The sequence below is a fragment of the Magnolia sinica genome, chromosome 2 (assembly GCF_029962835.1).
Source record: "Magnolia sinica isolate HGM2019 chromosome 2, MsV1, whole genome shotgun sequence".
In the NCBI taxonomy this organism is placed as follows: Eukaryota; Viridiplantae; Streptophyta; class Magnoliopsida; order Magnoliales; family Magnoliaceae; genus Magnolia; species Magnolia sinica.
Window position 1 is genome coordinate 131,398,759 of NC_080574.1, and position 25,243 is coordinate 131,424,001.

The window sequence follows — 25,243 nt, forward strand, 5'->3', positions numbered from 1 at the left end:
TTCAGGCATTTCAGCCGTCGGATCTCTTCTAAATTTTCGATGAAGGTCTAATGTATTGTCCTACGCCCGTCCACAAAATCTGGGACCCGATCGTGGCACGGTAACCATTGATCGCAAATCAGACCCATATGACCAAACCCCATATCCGATTGTTCTCAAATTTTGCATGGCCTTTTATCAAGCCATAGACCACCTATCCTATAAGTTTCATGGCCAGGGGGTCACCAGGACTACTCCAATCACTGGAATGGACCCCCACAGGGACATTTAAAGATCAGAACCGTTTACTCAAACCCTATAACAGTTCATCCGTTTGTTCTCAAATTTTATATGGCCCCTTATTGGGCCATAAGGCACCTACACACCAAATTTAGTGGCCAAGGGGGTGTTAGGGCCACCCTAAAGGCAATATGGGGTCTTAGAGGACCATTATGGGCATTTGAGGAAACTTAAGGCCAAAGTGCTCAACTCTAAGAAATAAAGCCCTAGCTCTCTCATAACTCCATCCTTTACTTCACCCACCAAAGAGAGAGAAGGGAGAGCAAGAGAGTAAAGAGAGAAGAAAGAGAGTGTGAAGGAGAGTTAGGTGGACCTTAGAACGAGGTGGGACCCAAGCAAATCAACCCATTCAACTCCCCACCTCTTTCTCCAAGAAGAAACCCACCACCACGACCGCCCATTCATCCGTTAATCATCTAGGTAAATCCCTCATCCCCTTTTCCCCTTTTTCTTAAAACCCATGTCTTAAGAAGGGATTGACATGGATTTCTCACATGCAAGAGCTTGTTTTAGGGATTCCGGCCAATCGACCCCAAAGCCCTCATTCCTAGGTCGATTTTCGAGTCTGCAACGACCCGAAGGTGTGGACTATTATCCTTAGGTGACCTAGCACCAATTATAGTAGGAGTTTAATGATTTTGATTGTATGGGATGTTGTATGGGAGAATCTAGAGGAACCTAGAAATGGTATGTTGTTGGAATTGTATGGAATTGCATGTTTAGTTCTCCTTAATGTTAATCTTGCCTCTCATGATCTAGTGTATGAATGATTACATGCTCATGTTTGTTTGGTTTCTTTTTTTTACATGTGTTGCTTCATGGTGTGTATGATTCACTACTCTTGTGTATTTAATCCCTTGAGGTGTAGGAAGTGCTTAACTTCCTTCCTAATCCATACCACTCACATGCACCTTGTTCATGTTGTGTAGCATGCTTGTTAGGAATAATTGAACTGTATGTTGTGATGTATGTAAATATGATACTATTATGCTAGTTGATAATCTTGATGGTTGGTATGCTATGAATTAACATTAGACCCTTGGGTTAGTCAGGCACATGAGAAGATATGGTAGTCCCATCGGTAGGACTATGCTAGGGCTAAACCCGTGGGTTTGGGCGGGTGCTTATAGGTGGCAGTAGTTCGACTACATAGATCCCTTGTACCCGATGTCATTCGTCGCATGCTCACCCGACTCGTACAGTTTAGCCTATTTACTGTTCAACCCTGTTTGTTAACCATGTTTGCTCACTTATATATGGAATCTGGAACACCCTACCACTGTTGTAACCCATCAATACCGGATGGAATATTGATTCACAGTTTCGTGAGCCGGGCAAGGTGGAATAAGACAGTGTGTCTGAGCTGTCGGCCTACGATGGGGTGACGCGCCTCCCTGTAATGACCGCGAGCCATCTCTTTCTCTCAGCACTCCCAGTGTGCTTGAAGTCGGGGATAGAGAACCTGATGGAATTAAGGATCGCGGAGTCTTGGCCTCACACATTGGGGGGTCTTGGCCTCATAACTCGTTCAGGGCATTCGATACGTGGGGTGTATCAGATTTCTCAATCTGCTGAATGAAAGGACTTAAATAAGAACTCGGCTAACATTATCGCATTACATCGCATTAGCTAAGGTGGCGACTCGGCAATCGAGGTCGCTCTGAGGGAGTGTTGGTCATACGCGATCGTTAAATGGTGTCGCTCGAGGGAGAGTTGTGGCGAGGGCATGCATCATATCATCCATCATGCATGCGCATTAATAGGATTAGTTAGGTGTTTATGATTGACTGTTTTTCATAAATTCTTATTATAACTGATGTTTATTATAACTTAAGACTAATAGCACCCACTGAGTTGATCACTCACTCCCACTCTGGGACGGTGTTTTAAAACACCAACCAGACTCGCCCAGAGATGCAGGTGATGCTGGTTACGTGGAGCGTGGTGACGCGAGCCTTGAAGAGGATTACGAGTTCTCCTACTTCCAGCTGATGAGCGAGTCCTCATCGGATCAGTAGGCAGGACGTTAGATTGCTTAGTAGCAAACTCAGTCCTATTCTTTTGGACATGATATTTTTATGATTTTTGTTGGGCAATGTCTTGGGCGACTCATCCGTATTCTTTTGGACATCTATATATATATATATCTTTCATTCTAGTAGACCAGTTGTGGTTGTGTTCATGCTCCAAGTAATTCCGAGTTGTGCAATTAAATTTGATTAATCTCAAAACCATAAAATTTATGATAAGTGACACTCGGGAACTCGGGAGTCGGGTGTATACACGACCCCCGATTTTCAGGGCGTTACAAGGTGATTTTGTAAATTATAACGATGAATAATTTCATTTTTCTTAGTTTTTTTGTTAGGAAGTTTCAATTTTTTATATATAATTTCCAACACAAAGATCAAACCCCATGTTTTAAATGAAAATTTATATATATATATATATATATATTGGTAAAATTGTAATTTTTTTGTTACCAAAATGCACCTCTAAGTTTTCTTATCCATTGTTGGTTGGATGCACGCAATGTTGCACAAAAACACACACCTGATTGATACAGGTGACGCCGGTACGTAAAAGAAAATAACTAAACAAAAGTTAAAATACAAAAGTTATATGGATTTACATAGTTCAGTAGTATATTTATGCTACAAGGCAGCAATACAGAACTTTATCCTACACAGATATAGGACATGAAGCAAGCACTTGCGTATCATAAATGGATCAAAAGAAGTCTAAGAAGAAAATTAGCAAAAGTTAGCATAGTTCTATCATTCATGGTCAATCAAATTGACCAATCAAATCAATCGATCGATTGATTGGTCGGATCGATTAATTGATTGGTGGGTCGATGGAGATACAATTTTTGATGAAAAACCTGTTGGACACTTTTGGCTCAGTTTGATCGATCAACGAGTTGGGTCGATTGATTAGAACAAATTTGATCTTATGGATTTTAGTGTAATAACTCAAATTTTCTATACTAGGGCTTAGAAAAGTCTAAATTATTACGTAGAAATTATTCATTTTCTCACTTAAATACACTAAGAGACGTCTTCATAATAAAAAGAACTGTTTCTATGATCCGTTTATGAAACTGACCATACAATCACCTAAATACATGATCAGGATATTAACTATTCAGTTTCTTTATTTTTAACATATCATCTAACCATCCATCATATTTGGATTTGCAAATGGGCCATCCGAATATTGGGATAAACCAATTATTATGAAGACCTTAGGGTATATTCTAAACTATCGGGTAAATTTTCAATTAGATGTATACAAACATTCTTTTGAATCACAGAGTGTGTTAACTATTAAGAGAGCATCTTGGTCATCCTTGGCCTAAATCGGGACATTGGAAAGAGCATGAAAAATAACGAATGCCTGTCAAATTTCATCACATTTAAATGGTGAAGTTGAGAGTTATAGATGGCAAAAGTCGTGACTATATAAAGAGTAGAAATGTAAATAATGGCTTAAACGTAGTTTCAGTGATGATTCAACGATGGGTTTCACCAATCCTCTTTCTTTATGCATGGCTCACCTGATCGGCAAATTTACCTCATTTTCAAGCCCGCATCCTAACATGGCATAACAAACCAGATGAATGGAGTGGATCTCTTCGCAACAAACACTACATTGGACCCCATAAGATCAGGCTAGTATAATATCCGTATAATTCAGGGATGGACCCGACAATGCATGAGCGAGTTGGGTTCGAATTGAAAACTTTCAATTTTGTTTTCTCCCGATCCCAAAATCAAATAGGATTTTTTGCAAATCCAAAAGGAGATTATCAAATGTGAACCCTCCATCGATTGAAATCTAAACCAGCCAGCGTGCACAATCCAAATTCAGCAAGAGACTTCGCAAGAAACATCATCTAGCATTATCGGTTTATGTCGGCTATAAAAAAGATCTAAACCATTCATTCCACACCAAGAAGGTTTTCAAATCCAACTTGGAATCCAAGAGAGACCAGGAGAACCAATAAAAACACGGGATTCCCGAGTTTTGTGGCTGACAGCTGGGTGAGGTGGAGCTTCGGGCGGTGGGCGGCCAATGGCTGTGTTGAGAGAGAGAGAGAGAGAGAGAGAGAGAGAGAGATAAGAATAGAATGGAGGCAGTATGGGCAGCGTGAAGAGAATTAAGAGATTATATATTTTTTTAATATTTATTGCTTGGGATGGTTTGATTCCAGGTTCAATTCCAAGTTCAGTTCCACAGTTCTGTATATGGTTCAGTTCCGTTCTACATAACCCCAAACCGAGAACCGAAACGAACTAATCAGTTCTTTAATATTCGGAACTGGTGCACTTCAAAACTGGACCAAACTGTGTGGTTTAGTCAGTTCCAATTCGGTTTACCAGTTCCATGTGCACCCTTATTTGCGGTTGCTAGGAGAGAAAAACAAAGATGGAGGGAATTTCAACTTGGACTTACATCAACTATATGGGAATCATATAAGTCAACACAAAACATCAATTATGTCAGCTATGCGACTTGAGAATGTAGATACCGATAAAAAGATTATTGCTTAACATGGGAATGTACTATTTTATTATTGCACTTTAGATAATATGTTTATATCAATTTGTACTCACTTCTAATATATCTTATGTGGCTTTTACAAATTTATCATATTTAAATATACAATGTTTTAAAAGTATATCGCAAAATATGAAGGCAAGTAACAGCGGCCGAAATGCACAAGTTAATTAGACTTCATACATGGATGAATGTATGAAAAAGACCTTAGTTGAGGAAGTATCATTGAGAAAAAAATATGACAATGCTTTTAGAAAAACTAGTATGAATAAAGTAGCAAACATAGTGGTGGAGACATTTTTTGTGCAAGTGGATGACAAAAAATGCAGAAATTGGTTAATATTGCTTAAAAAGAAATTTAACTTGACAAACCTTGCATTTAGCAAAAGTGGCTTTAGTTGGGATGAAGAAAGAAAATGTGTTATTGCTGAGTTAGATACTTGGGCTGAATTCATTAAGGGCCTGTTTGAATTTCCAAACCAATGGTAAATACATGGGAAATGAATAATAATGATTTCCTTGAGTAATTACGGTAGAAATACCAATGCTTGATTTGACGCTTGCTTTTTTTGGCACAAAAACCAATGATGATGTGAAATATATGTGGGGCCCATAGTGATATATGTGGCTTATCCACATTGTCCATCCATTATCCCAGCTGAAATTAGGGCATCATCCAAAAAGATAAGGAAGATCTAAAGCTCAAGTGGGCCACACCACAGGATTTAGGAAATCAAATACCTACCTTTAAAAACTTTTTGGGGCCATTGTTTCCTTTGGTGTGGGTTACTTGAGTGTTGGATCAGCCTCATTTTTTAGGTCATACCTCAAAATGTTATACTAGAATGGATAGACGGCATAGATACATCATATATATCACAATGGGGCCCATAAATTTAAACCAATCCATTTTGACCAATTTTCCAAGCAGAAATATATATGAATTTTCAAACGGAACGTAAGAGTAATCATTACTTATTTACTGTGTATTTACATTGGATTTGGAAAATCAAACATGTCCTAAGGTGAAGTTCATTCAAAACTTGAAGCCATTCATATACAATGAAAAGTAACTAAATTCTTTTTGTTTTATAGGCAAAATATGAAGTTGTTCATATCAAAAACAAGTCATTCTTACTGCTAGCTTAGTATGATATGATAAGCGGGGATGATTTAGCTACAGGGAATGCAACACGAACTACAATTGATCTTGAGGAAGAAGTCGTCCATTCATCTCATTACATGGATGACATCACATTGTCCACATACCCCTCTAGATCATATACATCATTTGCACCACCCGATGATGCATATTCTAATGAAACACAACTTCCATATCAATATAATGGAGGAAATAGTCAAATGAATGTGAGAATCTCCGCTCAAAGGACACCCAAAAAGAAAAAGAATAATGCCTATCTTACATCAATTATTATTGAAAAGTTCGAAAGCATTTAGGAAACAATGGATGAATATATTTCATTTAAAACTAAAACAGAAGGGAGATTGTGGGATGAATTAGAGAATATAACAACCATTGATTCTAACGTGATGTATAGAGCCTACATATACCTTGCAGAAAGACCACATTTTACATCTATGTTCCTTGACCATGTAAGTTCTATCCAAAGGAATGAATGGTCAGAGAGGATGATTCCAAAGTGAAAAGTTTTAAATATACTTTCCATAGTTAAAGAAGACATTGTTAATGTAATTTGATTATTATATTTGTTATTAATATTTTTAATTTTGTTCTTAATGCTTAAATTGAGTTATTGTTCTATACTACAGATATTTTGAATTGTGGGCCCACTTGATGATTAGTTTGGCTTAAGAATTCGATCAAATATTTATCTTGATGGGCTTAACAAAATGACATATTTAATACCGTGCTTTTTTATATGATCATAATATTTTGAAACAATTCCCTAATCCAAGCTCTGCTCAGTGTGAATATATAGCTTTTTATCTATAAGTAACTTACAGGTTACCCAAACAGAAAAACTTACTTGTAAGTGATTTACAGCTTACATTCAAACAAGTTACCTGTAAGTAACTTTCACCTTTAAGTGACTTACAAGTTACTTAAAACTTTAAAAAAAAAAAAAAAAACTTACAAGCATCCAAACAAGCCCTAAGGTACTTATCATTCATAGAATATGGTGATCAACCTCATCACGCCCACCCCTATGTCACAAACTAAGGAAAACACCAGAAGATTAATACCATAGAATTGGAGTACCGCTCCTTAATTATTGTCCCAATATATAGACAACACCCCATGTAGAGAATATGAATCCAAAACTAATATAAATTGACTTTAACCCACTTGCATATAATATACGTACTTATGTATGTACGTACATGAGTTTCGGAGAGAGGGGAATGTCTCATGGTAGGAAGAATAGGTACATAAGAAATCTATAATTAATAGTAGGAAGATTAGCAGAGAAAACAACAATCAAATCCAACAAACAAATCAAATCTATCAATTTATCTTAGCTCAATCTATCTTAGAAGTAGTGATAATTCAATAGAAATAATTTTTTAGTTGTAATCCAAATTTATGGCCATATATTGAGCTTGGTCTTTATCCAATATTAACAATTCTTTCAAGAGATGCATTCTTGTATTCACTCCTAATGATCGATCGTGAGTTTTTTTTTTTTTTTTTATTGCACCGGTTTATTGAAAAGTTATTTATGGTGAAAGGTAAAGTGTAAAGAAGAACCTCACGTTCTGATTATCACTTAATCATTTCAAATATTCTACGAGTGGCTAAGTAGGCAATTGATCTCTGCAGTTATATACCGTCAAGTTTGATATATTTGCCTATTTTAGCACTTTGGTCAAAGTTAATTAGTTTGAATTAAGTCATTATATCAATTTTAACAAGCCAGCACACACCTCACGTGACAGAAAACAAACCGAGTACCAACACAAGTATACCACCTTTACTTTCTTCTTTATTTTGTTTTAGGTTTTGAGCTGTGCCCGGTTCAATCTAATCTTGAGGCCCAACCAATTGATAATCTATATAGGCAGATCAGGTTACATAGAGTCAATCCCAAGCCCAACCCATTTACTTAAATGGATCATATTTCTAGCCTGAGCCTTAAACCATACAGCTTGACCCTATCAAGGCTCATCCTTAATCATGACAATCAATCAATGGGCCTTATCACAATGACCAACTTGTTAAAATCATGGGGGTAACAGGCACCAGTCTGGTTTTTACACATGTCCGGTTCTGTCCCCTTTTTGCCAGTCGAGCCCATTCCTGACTTGGGGCCCACTGGATGATTGATCCTGCCACTTGGGACCCACTGGATGATTGATCCTGCCATCGAGCATGGAACGATTTAGCTCGGCGATTGGGATGGGTCACAGTTTCAAATGCTCTCACGGGTCACCCTCTTTTTCATTTGAAATATTGAATATGGGCGTTTTCGTAATTTTACTGTAATCTATGAGTATGAGTCTCCGACGAATTATAGGGTCCTGCGCCTCAGTAAAAGCTCTGTTAGCCAACCGCTGGGATTCTGTAAATGTGGGGCCACCTTCCAGTAATCCAAACGGTTGATACGATGGGACTAGCTTTTGATGAACGGTATTAAAAAAAAAAAAAAAACATTTTCATGATTGGAAATTTCTAAACTCTCAATTGAAGTCGAATAAAATGACGGTTATTAGAGACTTAAAACAACGGTAAATACTCGATGCAAAAAAATTCAAAAAAAGTTTAGAATCTGAGAAATTTCTGGTAATTCACATACATACTACAACCAATCGAACCAACGGTTTCGATCATCAATGAATGGATACCACATGCAAAAAATCCAACAGTGATGGGATCCGTACCATTCCAGAGGAGCAGAACCATACGATTCAGCGCAACCTAAAAATATCTCCATCAGAGTGTGGTCCACAGCCCATATACATGTGGGTGACATTAAACGAAGGGCTGAGAATCACCATCAGACATTCACGTCATTGGATGAGATAAGATGAACCAGGTGTCGACACGTGGCACACCGAGAGGGGTGCCTAACGATAAGGGTCTAATCCGATTTTCCTCTCCATGTGTGGACGTCCAAGTGTAATGTCACCTACATTAGACCAACGGTCAAGATGGGCCCAAAAATAAACAGAAACACATAACAGCCGTTGGATCAACAACTGGTAATGGCTACACAAGGGGTGTGACTATATATAGGGAAGGAGAGAAGCTCTCCTCAGACATTGAAGGTGTGCATTTGGGCCATACCACAAGGAGAAGATCAAAGGAGAGTGTAATGGCTTCCTCAGTGATGGTCTCGACGGCCGCCGTCGCCTCGACCGCGACGATGAACCGGATCGCCCCGGCTCAAGCTACCATGGTCGCACCATTCACCGGCCTCAAGTCGACTTCCGCGTTCCCCGGCACACACAAGCTTACTAATGACATGTCCTCCCTCCCCAGCAATGGTGGAAGAGTGCAATGCATGCTGGTAAAACGAATATAAGACGCGAAATAAACGAGAGAAGTATAGATGCATAAGTAATTTGTAATTTGTTTTATGGATAAGGTAGAAAGAAGTTGAAAATGCAGCAGCAAAAGCAGGCGAAGAATTTTTATTTTTATTTTTTTTTATTGATTTATGAAAGTAAGTTTATTGAATGTTACTAATGTTTACAAAATGTGTGGTGTAGGTGTGGCCGCCAGAGGGGCTCAAGAAGTTCGAGACTCTCTCTTACCTCCCGCCGCTCTCCCAGGAGGCGTTGGCAAAGGAAATCGACTACCTCATCCGTTCGGGGTGGATTCCTTGCATAGAGTTCTCTGATGTATGACTCTCTCTCTCTCTCTCTCTCTCTCTCTCTCTCTCTCTCTCTCAAACTTAGGCCTAGATCGTTGTTGCCTTGTTGGTACATTAAATTGTATAAAAATCTTCTCCATCAAGGGGTCGTTTGGTAGTGCAAAATTGGACGGGATTTGTGGAATTTAATTTTTTTTTTTTTTGGTTAAAAGCATTTGGTAGCTAGGAATTGAAGGGATTTGGATTTGACAGGATACTAAATCCTTAAAAAATAGCTCTTTTAGAACTTCCACCTCAAAGCTCTAATTTTAAATCTTCTCAATTCCATATGAACACTACAATGGAGTTCAAGTCATTTTGACCAAATAAGAAGATAAAAGATCAAATCATTGTTTCATTCGAAATATAATTTGAATGAAATCACTAATTTAAGCCAAATCGTACTATTGCTATGAGATTAAGCCCATTCCCATAACATCCCTACACAGGTCCTTGAGTTTATCCTAGGAGTTGATAGACTTTGTTATAATATCTAGACCCAGTTCTAGCCCACTTATTTATTTGGCCAAAAATCAAACCCAAACCATTGACAGTCTTACTCTTAATTCATACCACTACTGAGGATGTAAATGGGCCAATTTTTATTTTTATTTTTTTAAAAAAATAAAAAATAAAATAAAATAAAATAAAGATAGATTTTTCGAAGGCCTAGCCCAACAAGTTCAAATGCTAGGCCTAGAGTAACAGTGGGCCGCCCTTCTTTACCATCTGTTCTTCATGTTTACATATAGTGATAATCTTGTTATGTATGTATACACAGGTTGGATACGTGTACCGTGAGAACCACAGATCCCCTGGGTACTACGATGGCCGCTACTGGACCATGTGGAAGCTCCCCATGTATGGGTGCACTGATTCCAGCCAGGTCCTCAAGGAGGTCGAGGAATGCAAGAAAGCGTACCCGACCTACTTCAACCGGATCATCGGCTTCGACAACAAGCGCCAAGTCCAGTGCATCAGTTTCATTGCCTACAAGCCCCCTGGTGCTTAAATCAAGCCATGATCATTCAAGATCTGTGTGGGTCAATGGTCTTGATTATCTCCAGTTTCGGGACTTTCAAATTTAGTTTCCATTTTGTTTTTTTCCTTTCTTTCCCCACTATCCAACAGATGAGATTGGACATCGAGTCTTCCTTGTGATGATGGACATCAAAGCTCCGGCTGCATATCGTCACATTTTTAATAATGATATATGTTTAGGATTTGTGGGCTTTCCATTCTACTTTCAACCTTGCTTGTTTGGGTGATTTATGGAAATGGAATTTGTTTCTAGTCACATGAACTAGTGTCATGCCTTGTGATATGTTAACTTCAATGATGATGATGATGATGATGATGGCAGCAACCATAAGGACCATGGGATTTTGGGCCATATCTAGTTGGCACTTAGGGGCGGGGCCTTAATCCTCCTGGCCCTGGACATGGTCATGACCAGATTGAAAAGGCCCTGGCCGTTCCCCTCCCCTTCCCCTACAAGGCCGAATGAACGGCTTGAATAAGAATTTCTTTTAGTATCCTTTGATCATGACAAGTCCAATTCAGATAAGTAGTTTGGATCATTGAAACATAACCTATATCAAATAGGGGTCTTTAAACTACAAAATCGAATGAGAATCGCTCATAAGTATCTTTATACTATCCATTTTTTTAGATATATATATATATATATATATATATATATATATATATATAACTGTGGCCAATTTGATGATTGGACTGAGCCAACAAGCCAGCGAAGCCATTCATCATCGACACTAGCCCAGCTTGGGCTGAACACCAATTGTAGATGTTAAGCCCAGGCCAAGTTTAGAGGCCCGAATGTGCCCCCATAAGCTTGGGTTGGCTTGGGACGGTTAGCCCATTGCCACCCCTAGTTGGTGCATTTATCAAATTTCTCATTTCAACACATTACAAATCAGTTCTTTCTCTGCAAATTGATTTTGCTTTGAATATGGTGAATCTAATCGACATATCCATAACACTGGTTGGTTTGGAATTCCTTCGTCTAATTTTGCAAATTAATCTGTAGCTTGCACAACTTGAATTCACGAGACGGGCCAAACTTCAAGCATTTTGGTAATCGCAACGGAGATGCCCTAACAATTAAACTGAAAACCATATAAAATCTGAATTCATATACTCTAATTACACTAAATATGAGAAGCCTAAACAAAATGGGTATGTGAAAATGTTCTTATATTTCAATTTCCCCCTTTCAAATTAGATTCAATCGCATTCTGTTCAATATTCCACAACTACAAGCTGAGGATGCCTTTGGACACTACTACATTCTCATTGAGTGGAATTGCCGTTGGCCCAAATGGTCGTTGAGCTCGTTTGGACTTGGGACTTTGGAGCCAGTTTGGAAGATTTCCTCAATTCCACTAATGGGATTTTTGCAGTGTTTTATATTTAAGCAGCATCCATTTAAATCAGTTGCAATTGTGATTTACACCCTTTTCCAAACTCTGCCTAAATTAGAGAAATGAACAACAAAAATCAAACATGAAGCCCTAGGAGAAAGTAATGGCTTTGGTTGGGTTTGTGGTGAGAAAAAAATACATGAACTCATTTTATGTTAGACTTGAGTGAGTGAATTTTGTGGCCACAAGATATTGAAGATCATCATCCATTCATGAAATGTGCCCAATCAAGCTTACATGAACCACTATAATCGCCAAGCCATTCTACATCATCCATGTGGATAATTCAAAGAACTGCCACACAGATACTTTCTATTACACTAAATGATGGTCACGGGCATTTTTAGGCCCACCTTGTACTAGTGCACGTTAGCGCATAATGCGTCTTGATAGCCTCAAAGCTCCCACCTGTTTTTATCACCACATTTCTCATTATTTGTCACAAGGTTGCGGGGCACCGCTCTCACAAATTTCATTATAGAAACTTTATCAGCCTTACATTTTGTAAGGGTGTGTTTTTTATATGCCGCCCTTTTTTCATTTCTCATAAAATCTGCTAGAGACTGGCATTTATCGCAAGAGCTGCCGTCCCTCTTCTTTTTTTTTTTCCACAAAATGAGGTTAGCAAGTTAGGGATTGACGATCTCTCAGGCATGTTCATATGTGCCATACATTCGAAAATACGAATCATTTGTTAAAATCGTGATCATGGAAGACCCATAGTGCTGAAATTTCAACCCTATCAGACACCTAACTTGGCCAAATTGTTAAGTTCAAATCCGGTCATTGGTATGCTTCTGATTGCTAGCACTTGTTGGGAGAAAAATGCAATAAAACTCTTTCTCATCTGCACCCATACACATCGAAAATGTTAAAGATTGTGTGCACAGAGTGTTCATGTCATATGCCATGGATAAATTGTCAATGGCAATCTTAAACCCCATTATTCCAATGAGGTTTTCGCATGAACTCTAAAACAATACCAATGGCATGCACTATGTATACCGGGTCTTGTCATAGGTAAATTAGATTTCTGACTACTTGTCTATGCTTGAAGGATCCTCCTGTAGTTCTTCATTATTGAGAATTTTTATGATTCCATTCTCTATTTTGTAATTCAGAATTTGAAATGCTACTAGATTCTCTCCTAATATCTTCACGTGTCAATGAAATTCTGTGTTAAGGCCCTTTGAAACATTGTTCATCTTGCTTGGGGAAATGAAGGAAGATCACAATAACTATAATAACATCTCTCACGAGTAACTAATGGATTTGCTAATGCAGTTAGTTTTAGGAGAGTTGTAAATGAGAGTTTATAGGCATTAGAAGGGATTTCTAACACCCTGATCCATAGCTCAAGTGGTAGACTGAGTGAAAGATACCTCGTTTCAACACTGAGGTCTTGGCATCGATTCCTAGTGAGGGTGGCTAACAGTGAAGTGTGAACTAACAGTGGGGTGTACTAACCAGCTAACAAAAAAAAAAAAAGGGATTTCTAACATAAGTTAGTTGAATTTAGGGAATTTTCAAAGTTTGAGTGCTTATCAATGAGCAGCTTGGGTAAATCCCTAGAGAGATTTTTTTCATGCCAGTAGAACATACGTTCTCCCCTTTCCGTTCGTGTATCTCACACCCACCTTCTCCTACTTGTCGCGCACTCTCTTTTTTCTCTCTACATGTAGCCCTACCCTTTCCTTCCAAATCTCTCCCCCCTAATGCAGGGGCATTTTCACATTGGGCTCGAGTGGGGTAGCTTGTGGGATGCGGGGACACACTCGGGGTGTGCGGCCCATATGAGGTGGGTGGCTCGTGTGAGGCAGTACCCATGTGATGTGAGGCCCACAAGAGGGGTCGGCCAAGGTACTAACCCATGCAATGTGAGGCCTAGGCTATGAGATAAAGGGATTAATTCGCCACGCTTTATCAGTTCGAGCTTTTAGAGCAAATGGTTAATTTTCCTACTTCACCCCCTAGGTGGACCCTAATCAGAGCTCTTAACGAAGACTTTCATTAACATGCATGGCCCATGCCTGAGTTTGACCATCCTCTTTCGCACAATAACTGGAAAGTTCATTAGGTGTGCTCAATCATGCATGATGTCCAAAACAAAAACAAAAAAAAAAAACCCCTTGAAACCTTAAAGAGGATGGTTCTGATTGACTATGGCCGGGCTGACAGGCTCATAAACACAGCCCAAACCTGGCCTAATTAATAAACAGGACCTAGACCCAACCCACAGGCAGAAGCTCAACCAAAAGCAGGCCAAACCTGAAAGCCCAACGAGCCTGCGTAGCTATTGATAGCACTAGTTATCTTGGTGCCTTATCAAAGACTAACTCCATCATCATTCACCAATCAAAAAGAATAGGAAGAATCTCTACTCCCAAATACAAATGCAACCTTTCATGATCAATGTTCTCTTATAGATCTAGGCTTTACTGGTAATTCTTTTACATTAGAGTAACCACAGAATGGAACAAGCCCTCATCAAAGAAAGACTCAACCAAAGCCTCGCTAGCCTTAAATAGAGAATTAGTATTTGAAATACCAAAACCACTCACCTAAGAACTAGTATTTGAAATACTACCACCACTCACCTTCCTCGAACCTCATCGGATCGCTCCCCCCTTTATCTGAACACTGAACATAATTCCCCATCCATCAAATGCCCATTTCTGTTGGAAGCTCTTCGGGTTCTTACTCTTGCCCCAGTGGTAGACTCACAAGAGTTTCAACACCAGGTCAAGGGTTCGAGTACCCATAGGTGGTGAAATCCCACTACAGCGTGTGTGGTGTGTATGTGCATGTGTTAAAAAAAAAATTTAAAAAAAAATTTAAAAAAAAAAAAAAAAAAAAAAAAAAACCTACTGTGATAGAACAAGAATGCCATGGGGAACATTCACAAGCGTATCCTGAGTTCCGAGCTGATTTCTATACTGATTAGCAAATATGCTTAGAACACTCTTCCACAAGCTGATTTCACCATTCCAAGTAGCTTTTATTCCATCTGGACTTATCCACAGTAACATCCTGATATCTCATGAACCATTGAACTCAATGTCCAGAAGAAAGGGTAAGACAGAACATCTTAAGTTGAACATTGAAGAAGTCACTAGGTGGCTGGAATGGGCGTTTCTGGAAGTGGTCCTGTTGAAATTTGGTTATCGCCGAAGATGGATTTCCATGATTATGGAATACATCTCTCATTGACATCCTTCTCTATTCTTATCAATCGCATGTCTGATGGATTGATTCAGCAATCCAAAGGCCTTAAACAAGTTCACCCTTTGTCTCCATATCTATTTTCTTAGTGTGAGAAGGCCTTGTCAACTTACATCCAAAACTTAGCTAACATCAGGCTTTTTGACCCACTTAGATGATCGAACATCTCGCAGCTCCTCTTCGCGGACAATGTTCTCTTATTCTCCAAAGTGACTATCCCAGAGTGTTGGAACAGCCATTTTATTGTTTAAAAATATTGTGAAGAGGCAGGACATAAGGTTAGTTATAATAAATCTTGTTCCTACTTTTCTCAGAATATTCAAGAATTCAGAGATCCATGTATCAAATCTTGGGTATTCACTTTACTATCCATGGGTTGCCTAACTTTGATAAAGTCACTTTAGTAGTACGCCCGCCATTTAATGGCCACTTTCCAACTCCCATCTAAAATATTTGGGGAATTGGCACGAACACATGTGGAAAGAGGATGGGAGAGAGAAATGGGGGAAAGATAATACAGAAGGGGAGAGACCTAAAAAAGAAGAAGAAAAGAGAGGGAGGATGCAACTACAGAGAAGAAGGTCGTCAACTATGGATGACCATCTATACTTTTTCTTATTTTGTGGCTCACTCAAGTTTTAGATCTTCCATTTGTTTGGGCTAATGCCCTAACATGAGGCAGTATGATGCATAGGTGAGTGTTACTCAGTCATGGTAGTGAGACCCACATAGCCTTTTGTTGGATGGACTAGTCATCCAGACTACAAGTAAGCCATGTAAAATCCAAGCCATTCATTTATAAACATGCAAATTTTTAAATTTTCAAAAATAATAGTGCTCTAGTTTATGAAAGTGAAAATTTTATTTGATGTCTTTTAGAATCACAAAGGCCACAACTCTCCTAGAACTAATTGCTCAGGCAAAATGCCCTTGGCTCCTGATGCTATATATAGTAGAGATTAAATGAAATTAAGAGAAGCCGATATGAATCCTTTGGACCTCTATTAATGAAAAGCTTTTTTATCTCATCTCATCTATTGGAATACTCATTTCCTTTGAAGTTAGGAGTGTTGGACATAAAATCAGTGACAAAGATGATTTATGAATCAGTATCATCGATGTTACATACTTATCAAATTGTTCCATTTGGTACATGAGCTCATAATCGTACGTGTCTCCTATATCAAGACGTATCGTGGGCTGTTGGGAAAAAATTCAGAAGGATATCAGATTGAAAATTGACATCAACCTATTCAGTCTATTTGGCCAGTACCAGTTTAAAACTAGATCATGCAAGCTCATATTGATTTGGAGCACATGAATGACCATACATTGTCATTTTCAAGCCTGAATGTAAAGTTACAAATAAAATTAGGATATTCTTACCTGCACGCAACCTTATTCCACACAGGCCTTATTTTCTACAACCGTCTGCTCGCGAAGCCATGAATGGGATGGGTTACAATTGTCTTACAAAAGTGAATCATTAGAATCTTAAGCGAGCTATAGATTTATTCTTGGGATATTTGGACTGAAAGAAGCCCAAATAGAAGCGGACGTAGTTAGTCAGATTTAGCCCCAATCTTATATACGGCATGATGTAACTATGCCCCGGATGCATCTGGATTAAAGAAATTCATTTCAAGTAGAGAGAATTTGTCATTCGAGGTGTAAACTGTAAATTAACGGTAACTTTTGATCTGAATAGTGTTACAATATGCATGAACTATGAATTTTTACCATAACATACCATCCAGGGTCAACTGACCCCAAAAGTAGATCACATCATCCATTTTGTGATAAAGCATTTCCTTTCAATTCAAATTTGCAGTTTTAAGAAAAACTTATTATTTTTTAGTAAGTTTTAATTCAAATATAACTCCTTCATTTTAAAGTTTCAGTATATGCAGTCTTTTTATGAATTGTTTTTTATCACACTATGAATCATCCAATACAATTAAACTAAGTCTTTCTATTTTTAATAAAATTTATTATTTTTGGTAAATTCTAGTTTAGTTGACTTAGGAATTTTAATTAATATTTTGAATTTTTTAAGTAACATAATTTAGAAGTTTGTGCATTATTGATTAATAAAATTTTGAATCTTCCTTTTTATCTGGTAGATCTAAGAATAACTTTATAGATTCAAGATTTTGCACACTAGAGCTGGATGGCGATCTCCCTCTTCAATCCCTTTGCTACAGTAGCACTTGAATCATGATCTCAGTATTAAAATATTATGTCCCTTGTATAAACAATCTTAACCGTTAATAATGAATATCATAGATCAAATGGTTCATTTTTTGTCAGATCGGTGTGAGATTTTCCATAGTAGCCCATAAAATGTGCAATGAACCTAGTGAACAGTCTAGATCAATCTATTATAGTGTCTGATTACCCGAATGCAACTGGGAGCACTATAATTTATAAGTTTATAAGTGTTCTGACAAGTGACAGCACTTGAGCATCTCTCATATTTAAAAGTTTGGTGTATATTTTTAATTAGAAGACTAGGAAATATATTAATATAATTCAACAGTCGTTCAACTCACCTCTTATTTGCCATTCTGGTCTCCAGTGCCAAGCTGGACTCGATTCAGCCCCGTCCGAGTCGACTCAATTGAGTCGCACGGTACTCGTCCGAGTCTTAAATCCCTGGTAAAGATGGGGCGCGGCTTCGGTGGATCACCGAGGTGGGTGGGTGGGATCCTTGACCGTGGGCCACCCTGATGTATTTTCCTTGTATCCACACCGTCCATCCATTTTGAAAGCTCATTTTAGAGCATGATCCCAAAACTGAAGTTGATCTAAATCTGGACCATAATACATGAAACAGTGATAATCGACAATTAAAATCATCTCGTGGGCTACAAAAGTTTTCGATCAAGCTGATATTTGTTTGGTATCTTCATTCAGGTCTTTGTGACCTTATCAACAGGTTGGATGCTAAATAAACATTCTGGTAGCTCCTATGAAGTTCTTAATGGTGAAGATTCGATCACGATTGTTTCCCGTGGTATGGTCGACCTAAGATTTGGATCTAATTCATTTTTTGGGATCATGCCCTAAAATGAGCTGTCAAACGGAAGAGCGGTGTAGATATAAGGCACATACATCACAGTGGCCCCTACAGTTAGGGATCCACCGACCTTGGTGATCCAGGGATCCACCTAAACTGGGTCCCATAAAGACATGACACATGCGACATGAACCGTAGTAGACCGGATCTCCTTTCATTAATTAAAAAATTAAAAAATGATGACCTGCACATGGATTGACCGATTCTAGAATACTACCCCACAGCTGAGAAAATCCATCCAATCAAGGACAGCCGGCGCACCTTCCGCTAGCTGGTCAATCCCCTCAAACACATCGCTTTAATTACACGCGACAAGATCCGATTTCCACGAATACCAATCTGAGCCGTTGATTCATTGCCGTCTGTACGGGTGCAGCTTCGTTGGATACCTGACTGTAGGGTCCACCATGATGCATTTACCTTACATCCACGCCGTCCATCCGTTTTGACAGCTTATTTTATAGCATGATTCCAAAATAAAGCAGATCCAAATCCCAAGTGGACCACACGAGAAAAAACAGTGGTGATTGACGAAATCGGATTGCGTCAGTACGCTCCTATCGTACTGAGTAAACTCAGTTGGGCCCACCTTGAATGTTTGTGGTCTATCCACACCGTCCATCCATTTTTTCATATAATTTAAGGGGTTGAGCGCAAATTTGAAGCATATCCAAAGATCAAAGTGGATCATACCACTGGAAACAGTGGGGATAATTATTTCCACCGTTGAAACCTTTCTAGGCCCCACAGTGATGTTTATTTGAAGGGAAAAAAACAAATATAAACTTGATCCAAAACTTCCGTGGCCCACAAAAAAACTTCAACGGTAGACTTTCAATTTAACTGTTTCCTGTGGCGTTTTACATTTGAATGTATATGCTTCATTTTTCGTCACAAGCCCTAAAATTATATGTTAACATGGATGGACGGAGATTACTCAGTACGCTAAGCGCAGTGAGTAAACTAAGCAATCCACGTCCGTGATTGACCATTAAAAACTTTGTGGACCACAAGTTTTGGATCAAGCTGATATTCGTCTGGTCCTTTCATACAGATCTATGTGACCTTATCAACAGTTTGGATGGCAAATAAACACTCCGGTGGCACCCAAGAACTTCTTAATGATAAGTATTTAATCTCTACTGTTTGTGGTGTGGTCCACCTAAGATTTGTATCTGTTTCATTTTTGGTGTAATACCCTTAAATGAGGTTTCAATACGGATGGACAGAGTAGATATAAGGCATATACATCACGGTGGGCCCCACAGTCAGGGATCCATTGGAGGGACGCAGAGCATCCCGCCTGTGAGGCCCGAATCCGCTCTCATCTAGAGACGGTTCTAGCTGTGTTCACACCACAGCATGGTGTGAAAACAGGAAACGGTTGGTGCATCAACTGAATGGTGTGGGGTCTACATCCACAAAGGACCCCACCCAGATAAACATTCAAACAGTCCATATCGATCCAAGTCACGACCAGCTGGGTCAATACCCACGGCCGCCTCAAATAGACCAATTCACAAAGATGACAAATCGGTACAATCCAACCAAAACCGACCATTTTAATTTTGATTTAAAAAAAAAATATCCGCTGGTACTCTGCTGTGTCATGGTTGATACACAGGCGCTATACACAGGCACTAAGAAATTGTAACTCAAATTAAACCATTCAAATGGCTCGTCCCATCATTCATCATAAAAGTAAAAAACACTTTTGACTAGCTTGAGATTAACTGCTCGCTTTATGGACATGTGATCGACGGTTTTGGTAGATAAGTGGCCAACTGACTAAATTCAACAGACAAATGTTGATTGATCAAGAGCTATAGGATTGCCCATTCGATCTAATTTTTTATTGCTTATAACATATCCATAGTAGGCCCCCACAATATTCCATATCTATAATTTCTGAGTACATGCGTATTAATCATCAATCTCCAGAGTACCAGAGGTCATACATGGTAGTACCCACCAATGGATGCGTTTGGTGAGATCACACCACATGCATTCTACACAGACTCAAACAAAATAATAATAATAATAATAATAGGGGAAGAAACACATTCGCTGTAGGAACTGGTAAAATATATTCACACAGGAGCCGCAACGGCAAAAACAAGATGCCAACAAAGCCGCATATCCGGAGATGCCAAAGGCAGAGTATATGATATTTACATAAACATGACGCTCTTCATGACTCAGAGAAAAATTTTATTAAAAAAAAAAAAAGGAAAAAAACTGAACAATTCTTTATACAGATATTGGCCGCAGAGCCAATTCCACCAAAAAGGAATCATTTAAACAAGAAAAAAAAAAAAAAAAGACTCCTCCTACCCTCAATCGTACACAGAACAGACCCCAACTCTCACAAAACCTAGCAACAACAATCAAGGGGAATTGCATTTCTAGCCCCATAAAATTGGCATTCCAGCCCCAGAATGGGGCAATTTGGTCATAACATGCTCTACCTCACATGGAAGCTTCTTGCTGTATAATGACCAAACTACCCTTCTGGTGGATGGAACTAGCATTTTTATGGGGTGGAAATATCAATTCCCTAATTAATAAGAAAAGAAGGTTTACCTCCTCTCCTTTATTTCAAAATATACATACATGGTCACTTAGTAAGATGGGGGATTTATATACACAAATGACAGAAAAACCTCTCTCTCTCTCTCTCTCTCTCTCTCTCTCTCTCTCTCCAAATTTCCTCAATTGTACTCTCTTGGTTTTAGTTTTTTGTTGTGTTGGGTTTTTTTTTTTTTTTTTCGAAAATCTTTTAGGCCATGGCCGGGATACTGCGATTCTGCCTATCCCTGTCCAGGCAATCAAAACCCTCAACTCTCACCGCGGCAGGTTTGAGCCCGAACTTGGTGCGGGCACACCCTTTCCGGGCAGACGCTGATGTTGATGGGGAAGATGAAAGGCCCAACGGTGTCAGCTGCGGGGATGCAGTGGGTGCTAGTTTCACCTCGCCGAAGCGGGCATCATGGACCAACGGGTTAGCCGAACGGCTGGGTGGTGAGCCGCTGAAATAAGGTGGGGAGGAGGAGACCAGACTTGGCACTTGATCAGGACCCTGTCAAAACAGAAACCCATATAATGATAAATAAATTTCTTTGACATGGTAAGAAATCATGGCCCAATAACCAGGATATGTAATTTAAGTGGTTAAGATCATCTATAGTGGTACGCCAATTAATCACTACAGCAATGATGGGTGCCATTTTTGGGCTATTTTCAGTATAGATATAATCATGTGATCACATGAGATTGCAATTCATTGGATGGACAGTCCAGATCAATGAGCATGTTAACCAAATTCGATTAATAGGTCAATCAGGACCATATGATATGCATCCAGCATCCCAATTCAATTCCACTAATGGAGTCTGATTGTAAGGCCTTCCAGTTAGAAGCGTCTAACATTAAAAAGAACCTGCCTTGCCAAATCAATCCCTGGTTTCCATGGGGATATACTTTTCTCAGACACTCAACCTAGTTGGGGCAACAAAATGCTATGTGTGTGTGTGTAACTTCATCCGCATGATCAAGCGGGCCCAAAACTCAGTATCCCTGCCACAGGGAATCGAATGGATGGGGCCACAGAAGTTTTGGATCAGGCTGATAGTTGGTTTTTTTAATGGGACTAACCTTTTGAAAGAGTTGGGTGCCATATAAGCATCTTCAGCGTCCCAAGAAGGTTTGTGGGCATCTGCATCCCCACTGATTCCTGGGGTATGGCCCACTTGAGTTTTGAACGGGCCTGATTATTGGGTCCAGTCCTAACATGAGCTAGCGCAGGTTACAAACAGTGGGTGTCTCACACACATCACAGACCACACAACCTTCAGTGCAAGGTCTCCCTACAAACTGTGGGAGGAAATGCCCAGAAAAACACACCTATGGCCCGTTTGGTACCGTGGATAAGAAATTCTGTGGAATCGGGTGATTTTAATCCATGCTGAATTGAGTGGATTTTTCTGAGGCGGGAGTTGAAAAGGATCTCTTTTGGGTCTTAAAAAACCAGCAAATCCCCTCAAATCCATCCGATCCACTGCTGCCAAACGAGCCATAAAAACCCCAAGATTTATCTACAGATGTTCCTAAACACAAATTCCAGAGGACGCATCTGCTCAGAAAAACAACAAAAGACGGCAAACCTAGATCTAGCAAGTCGATTTTGTTCTCTAGTCTATCCAGCTTCAGGCGGCCGCATCCAATCTTAAAAATAGCAGGTGCGCTCATCCGACCGTTGAAACCAAACTGGGAGAAGATCGGATCTACCTACCTACCCATCTCGAGACAGAATCGTCTGATCTAACTCCTAAACAAGCCCAGTTAAGAAATCGGAAGGGGAAAAAAAAAACGCTATTATGTATATATATATATATATATATATATATATATATACATATACGTTTATCCACGTTTATCCTAATAATCAGGCACGTCCAATTTACACGGTTCGATCAGATACGTTTGAAGATAATAAAAAGGGCAAGATGACATCAGATCTAACACGAAGGAGCCAAAATCATACCTTTGTGAGAATGATATCCAGCAGTTCTGTACCAGCTCTTGCATCCGACAGCTCCGCCTGATAACTGCGATTTTTTAAAGAAATACGCTTAGATCTTTCAGACGTCTTGACAGAAACCCCTTCTTTTATAAAAGACAAGGCGAGAAACAACATAAAATTACCTAAAATGCCACCTCATAGGCCGGACCGGGTCGTTGACAGAAAGGCCGAGTCGCCGGGGTTTAGGGCAGACCACCGAATCTTTCCGTTCAGACACCGAAACGTTACTCCTCATCTCCTCACAGGCAGCAAAGACGTTCTGCGATACCATACAATGATTCATCTTACTTACAGAGAGAGATCTGCAGAGAAACGCCTGTAAACAGAAAAAAAGAAATTTCATAAGATAAACAAAATAGGAAAAACCGAGTTTACAGAAAATTTCAGAAAGAAAAAAAAAAAAAAAAAAAACCTATAAATAGAAAAGGATGGAGAAATTTCAGAAGAAAATAAAATTCCCAGATTTCTATACAAGTAAAAGAGAGGAATCTTCTAAGAAATGGACAGATCTCTTCCTAATTTCGTATATGGTTTTTTTTTAAGTGCTTTCTCTGTAAATTTCAAGAAAAGAAAGGATCTCTGCCTAATTTCGTAGATGATAAAAAGAGAAGGGCTTTCTCTGTAAATTTCTAGGAAAAAAAAAAAAAAAAAAAGGCTAATATTACAGATCCGGACATAAAAAATCAAATCTTTCGAAAATCAAGCCCTGATTTCTGCAAAGGATAACTAAAATTACAGGGGGAAAAAAAAGGAATAGAACATTAAAAATAAAAAGGGAAAAAATCATCAGAAAGGGAAAAAATAATTAACCTAATCCATCCGAGAGGGGAAAAACGGGGAAAAGAGAGAGAGAGAGAGAGAGAGAGAGAGAGATTATAGAAAGAAAGGAGGAAGGAAAGATAAGGAGAATAGAAAAGGATTTTTAAAAAAAAAAAAAAAAATTGCCTTGTCTACCCCTAAAGGATAAAGAGAGAAAAACAAGACGAAAATCATCAATTATTCACACAGATGGAACAGAGAAGCGAGGAGGAAGAGAAGAGGAGTATGGGTAATACATGCGAATATTACCTGAGCTACCCTTGAGAGGGTAGAACGGGAATAGAGAAAAATGACAAGTGGGCTAGCGAGGGTAAGATTGAGAGAAGGAGAAAAAGAAAAAGGCCTATGGGTGGATTTATAGAGAGAGAAGAATCGTTGCGCATTGGATAAGAAGGAAGCGGGCAACGGCATAGAACCCTAAAATAAATGTTATTTTAATATTTTAATTAATCACGCTGGCTGTGTGCCTCCCGAAAAAGCAAAAGCCTGAGATACTCGGGCGAGTAGGATTGCAGTCTCGGTAGATACACGTGCGTAGTTCCGTCACACACGTATCTGAGATCTGAATCTGTACGAGGGATTTGCCCGTACGTGGATCGTCGGTCACGCGTGTGAAAATATAAACCATGCGCAGTTTCAATCGGACGTGGCTTCGGTGGATCTGGGGACCACCGATTGGTTTCCGAAATGTGGGGCCCACCGTGATGTATTTGTTTTATATCTAAGCTGTTCATCAGTTTTGGTGAACCACGCCACAGAAAACAGTGGTGACCGTTAAAAGGTTCGTCCATACTGATTGGATGGCTAATAAATATAGTGGTCCATTTAAGATTGGGTCCGCTTCATTTTTGGGTTTATACACTAAAATTAGCTGAAAAGATGGATGGACGGTATGGATATAAAACACATACGTCACCAAGGGCCCTAGTTCACGAATCAAGATCGGTGGTTCTCTGGACCACTGAATCCGCGTCCGTTTCAATCATCAGACGAGGAGCGGTGTTTGTCGAAGAGCTACATGGGCTGACTCCACTGCAGACCAAGAGCCACATGGATGTAATTTTCATTAGATCTGACCCATCCATTAGGCAGGATGCTTCATGTTAACGATTGGATCCAAACATCATGATCATCTGCAAATCAGGTAACTAACACCAAATAAAACAATTAACATGGAATTTCAACCATTAGTTTGTACAGGACCCATTCATATGATTTGATGAGGATGAAAAAATTACCCAAAAATCACAGCCATACCATTTTAATTAGAGAATCTGTGTATAAGATTTTGGGGTGGCCCAGTGAAGGGTTGAATCAGTCTGATTCTTCGCATCAAGTCCCAACAAAAGGTGATGTACCTGATGTAAGGTGTGGATTTCATGCAAGGAGAATCATTTCCATTGTTGAAGGCATAACACGT

The 25,243-nt window shown here is 39.2% G+C and overlaps 2 protein-coding genes across 2 annotated transcripts; one reads left to right on the forward strand and one right to left on the reverse strand.

Annotated features, from left to right (window-relative positions):
- Nucleotides 1-9,068: 9,068 nt before the first annotated feature.
- LOC131237664 (ribulose bisphosphate carboxylase small subunit, chloroplastic 5-like) lies at nt 9,069-10,974 on the forward strand. The gene is made up of 3 exons (XM_058235553.1): nt 9,069-9,332; nt 9,535-9,666; nt 10,459-10,974. Exons 1-3 carry the CDS (start codon nt 9,138-9,140, stop codon nt 10,687-10,689), a joined length of 558 nt encoding a protein of 185 aa, XP_058091536.1. The 5' UTR covers nt 9,069-9,137; the 3' UTR covers nt 10,690-10,974.
- A 9,678-nt stretch (nt 10,975-20,652) lies between these two features.
- On the reverse strand, nt 20,653-24,249 carry LOC131237665 (uncharacterized). The gene is made up of 4 exons (XM_058235555.1): nt 24,073-24,249; nt 23,127-23,320; nt 22,966-23,029; nt 20,653-21,501 (listed from the first exon to the last, which is right to left on the reverse strand). The coding sequence occupies exons 1-4, from the start codon at nt 24,232-24,234 to the stop codon at nt 21,202-21,204; spliced, it is 720 nt and encodes a 239-aa protein (XP_058091538.1). The 5' UTR covers nt 24,235-24,249; the 3' UTR covers nt 20,653-21,201.
- Between the last annotated feature and the right edge of the window lie 994 nt (nt 24,250-25,243).

What these genes read in the sequence shown, in the direction of transcription:
- LOC131237664 (XM_058235553.1), top strand. Translation starts at nt 9,138, where the DNA reads ATGGCTTCCTCAGTGATGGTCTCGACGGCCGCCGTCGCCTCGACCGCG. An exon ending in GAAGAGTGCAATGCATGCTG is followed by an intron (nt 9,333 to 9,534) that starts GTAAAACGAATA and finishes TGTGTGGTGTAG; the next exon opens with GTGTGGCCGCCAGAGGGGCT. An exon ending in CTTGCATAGAGTTCTCTGAT is followed by an intron (nt 9,667 to 10,458) that starts GTATGACTCTCT and finishes ATGTATACACAG; the next exon opens with GTTGGATACGTGTACCGTGA.
- LOC131237665 (XM_058235555.1), bottom strand. Translation starts at nt 24,234, where the DNA reads ATGCCGTTGCCCGCTTCCTTCTTATCCAATGCGCAACGATTCTTCTCT. An exon ending in CCCTCTCAAGGGTAGCTCAG is followed by an intron (nt 23,321 to 24,072) that starts GTAATATTCGCA and finishes TTCTGTTTACAG; the next exon opens with GCGTTTCTCTGCAGATCTCT. An exon ending in CCTATGAGGTGGCATTTTAG is followed by an intron (nt 23,030 to 23,126) that starts GTAATTTTATGT and finishes AAAAAATCGCAG; the next exon opens with TTATCAGGCGGAGCTGTCGG.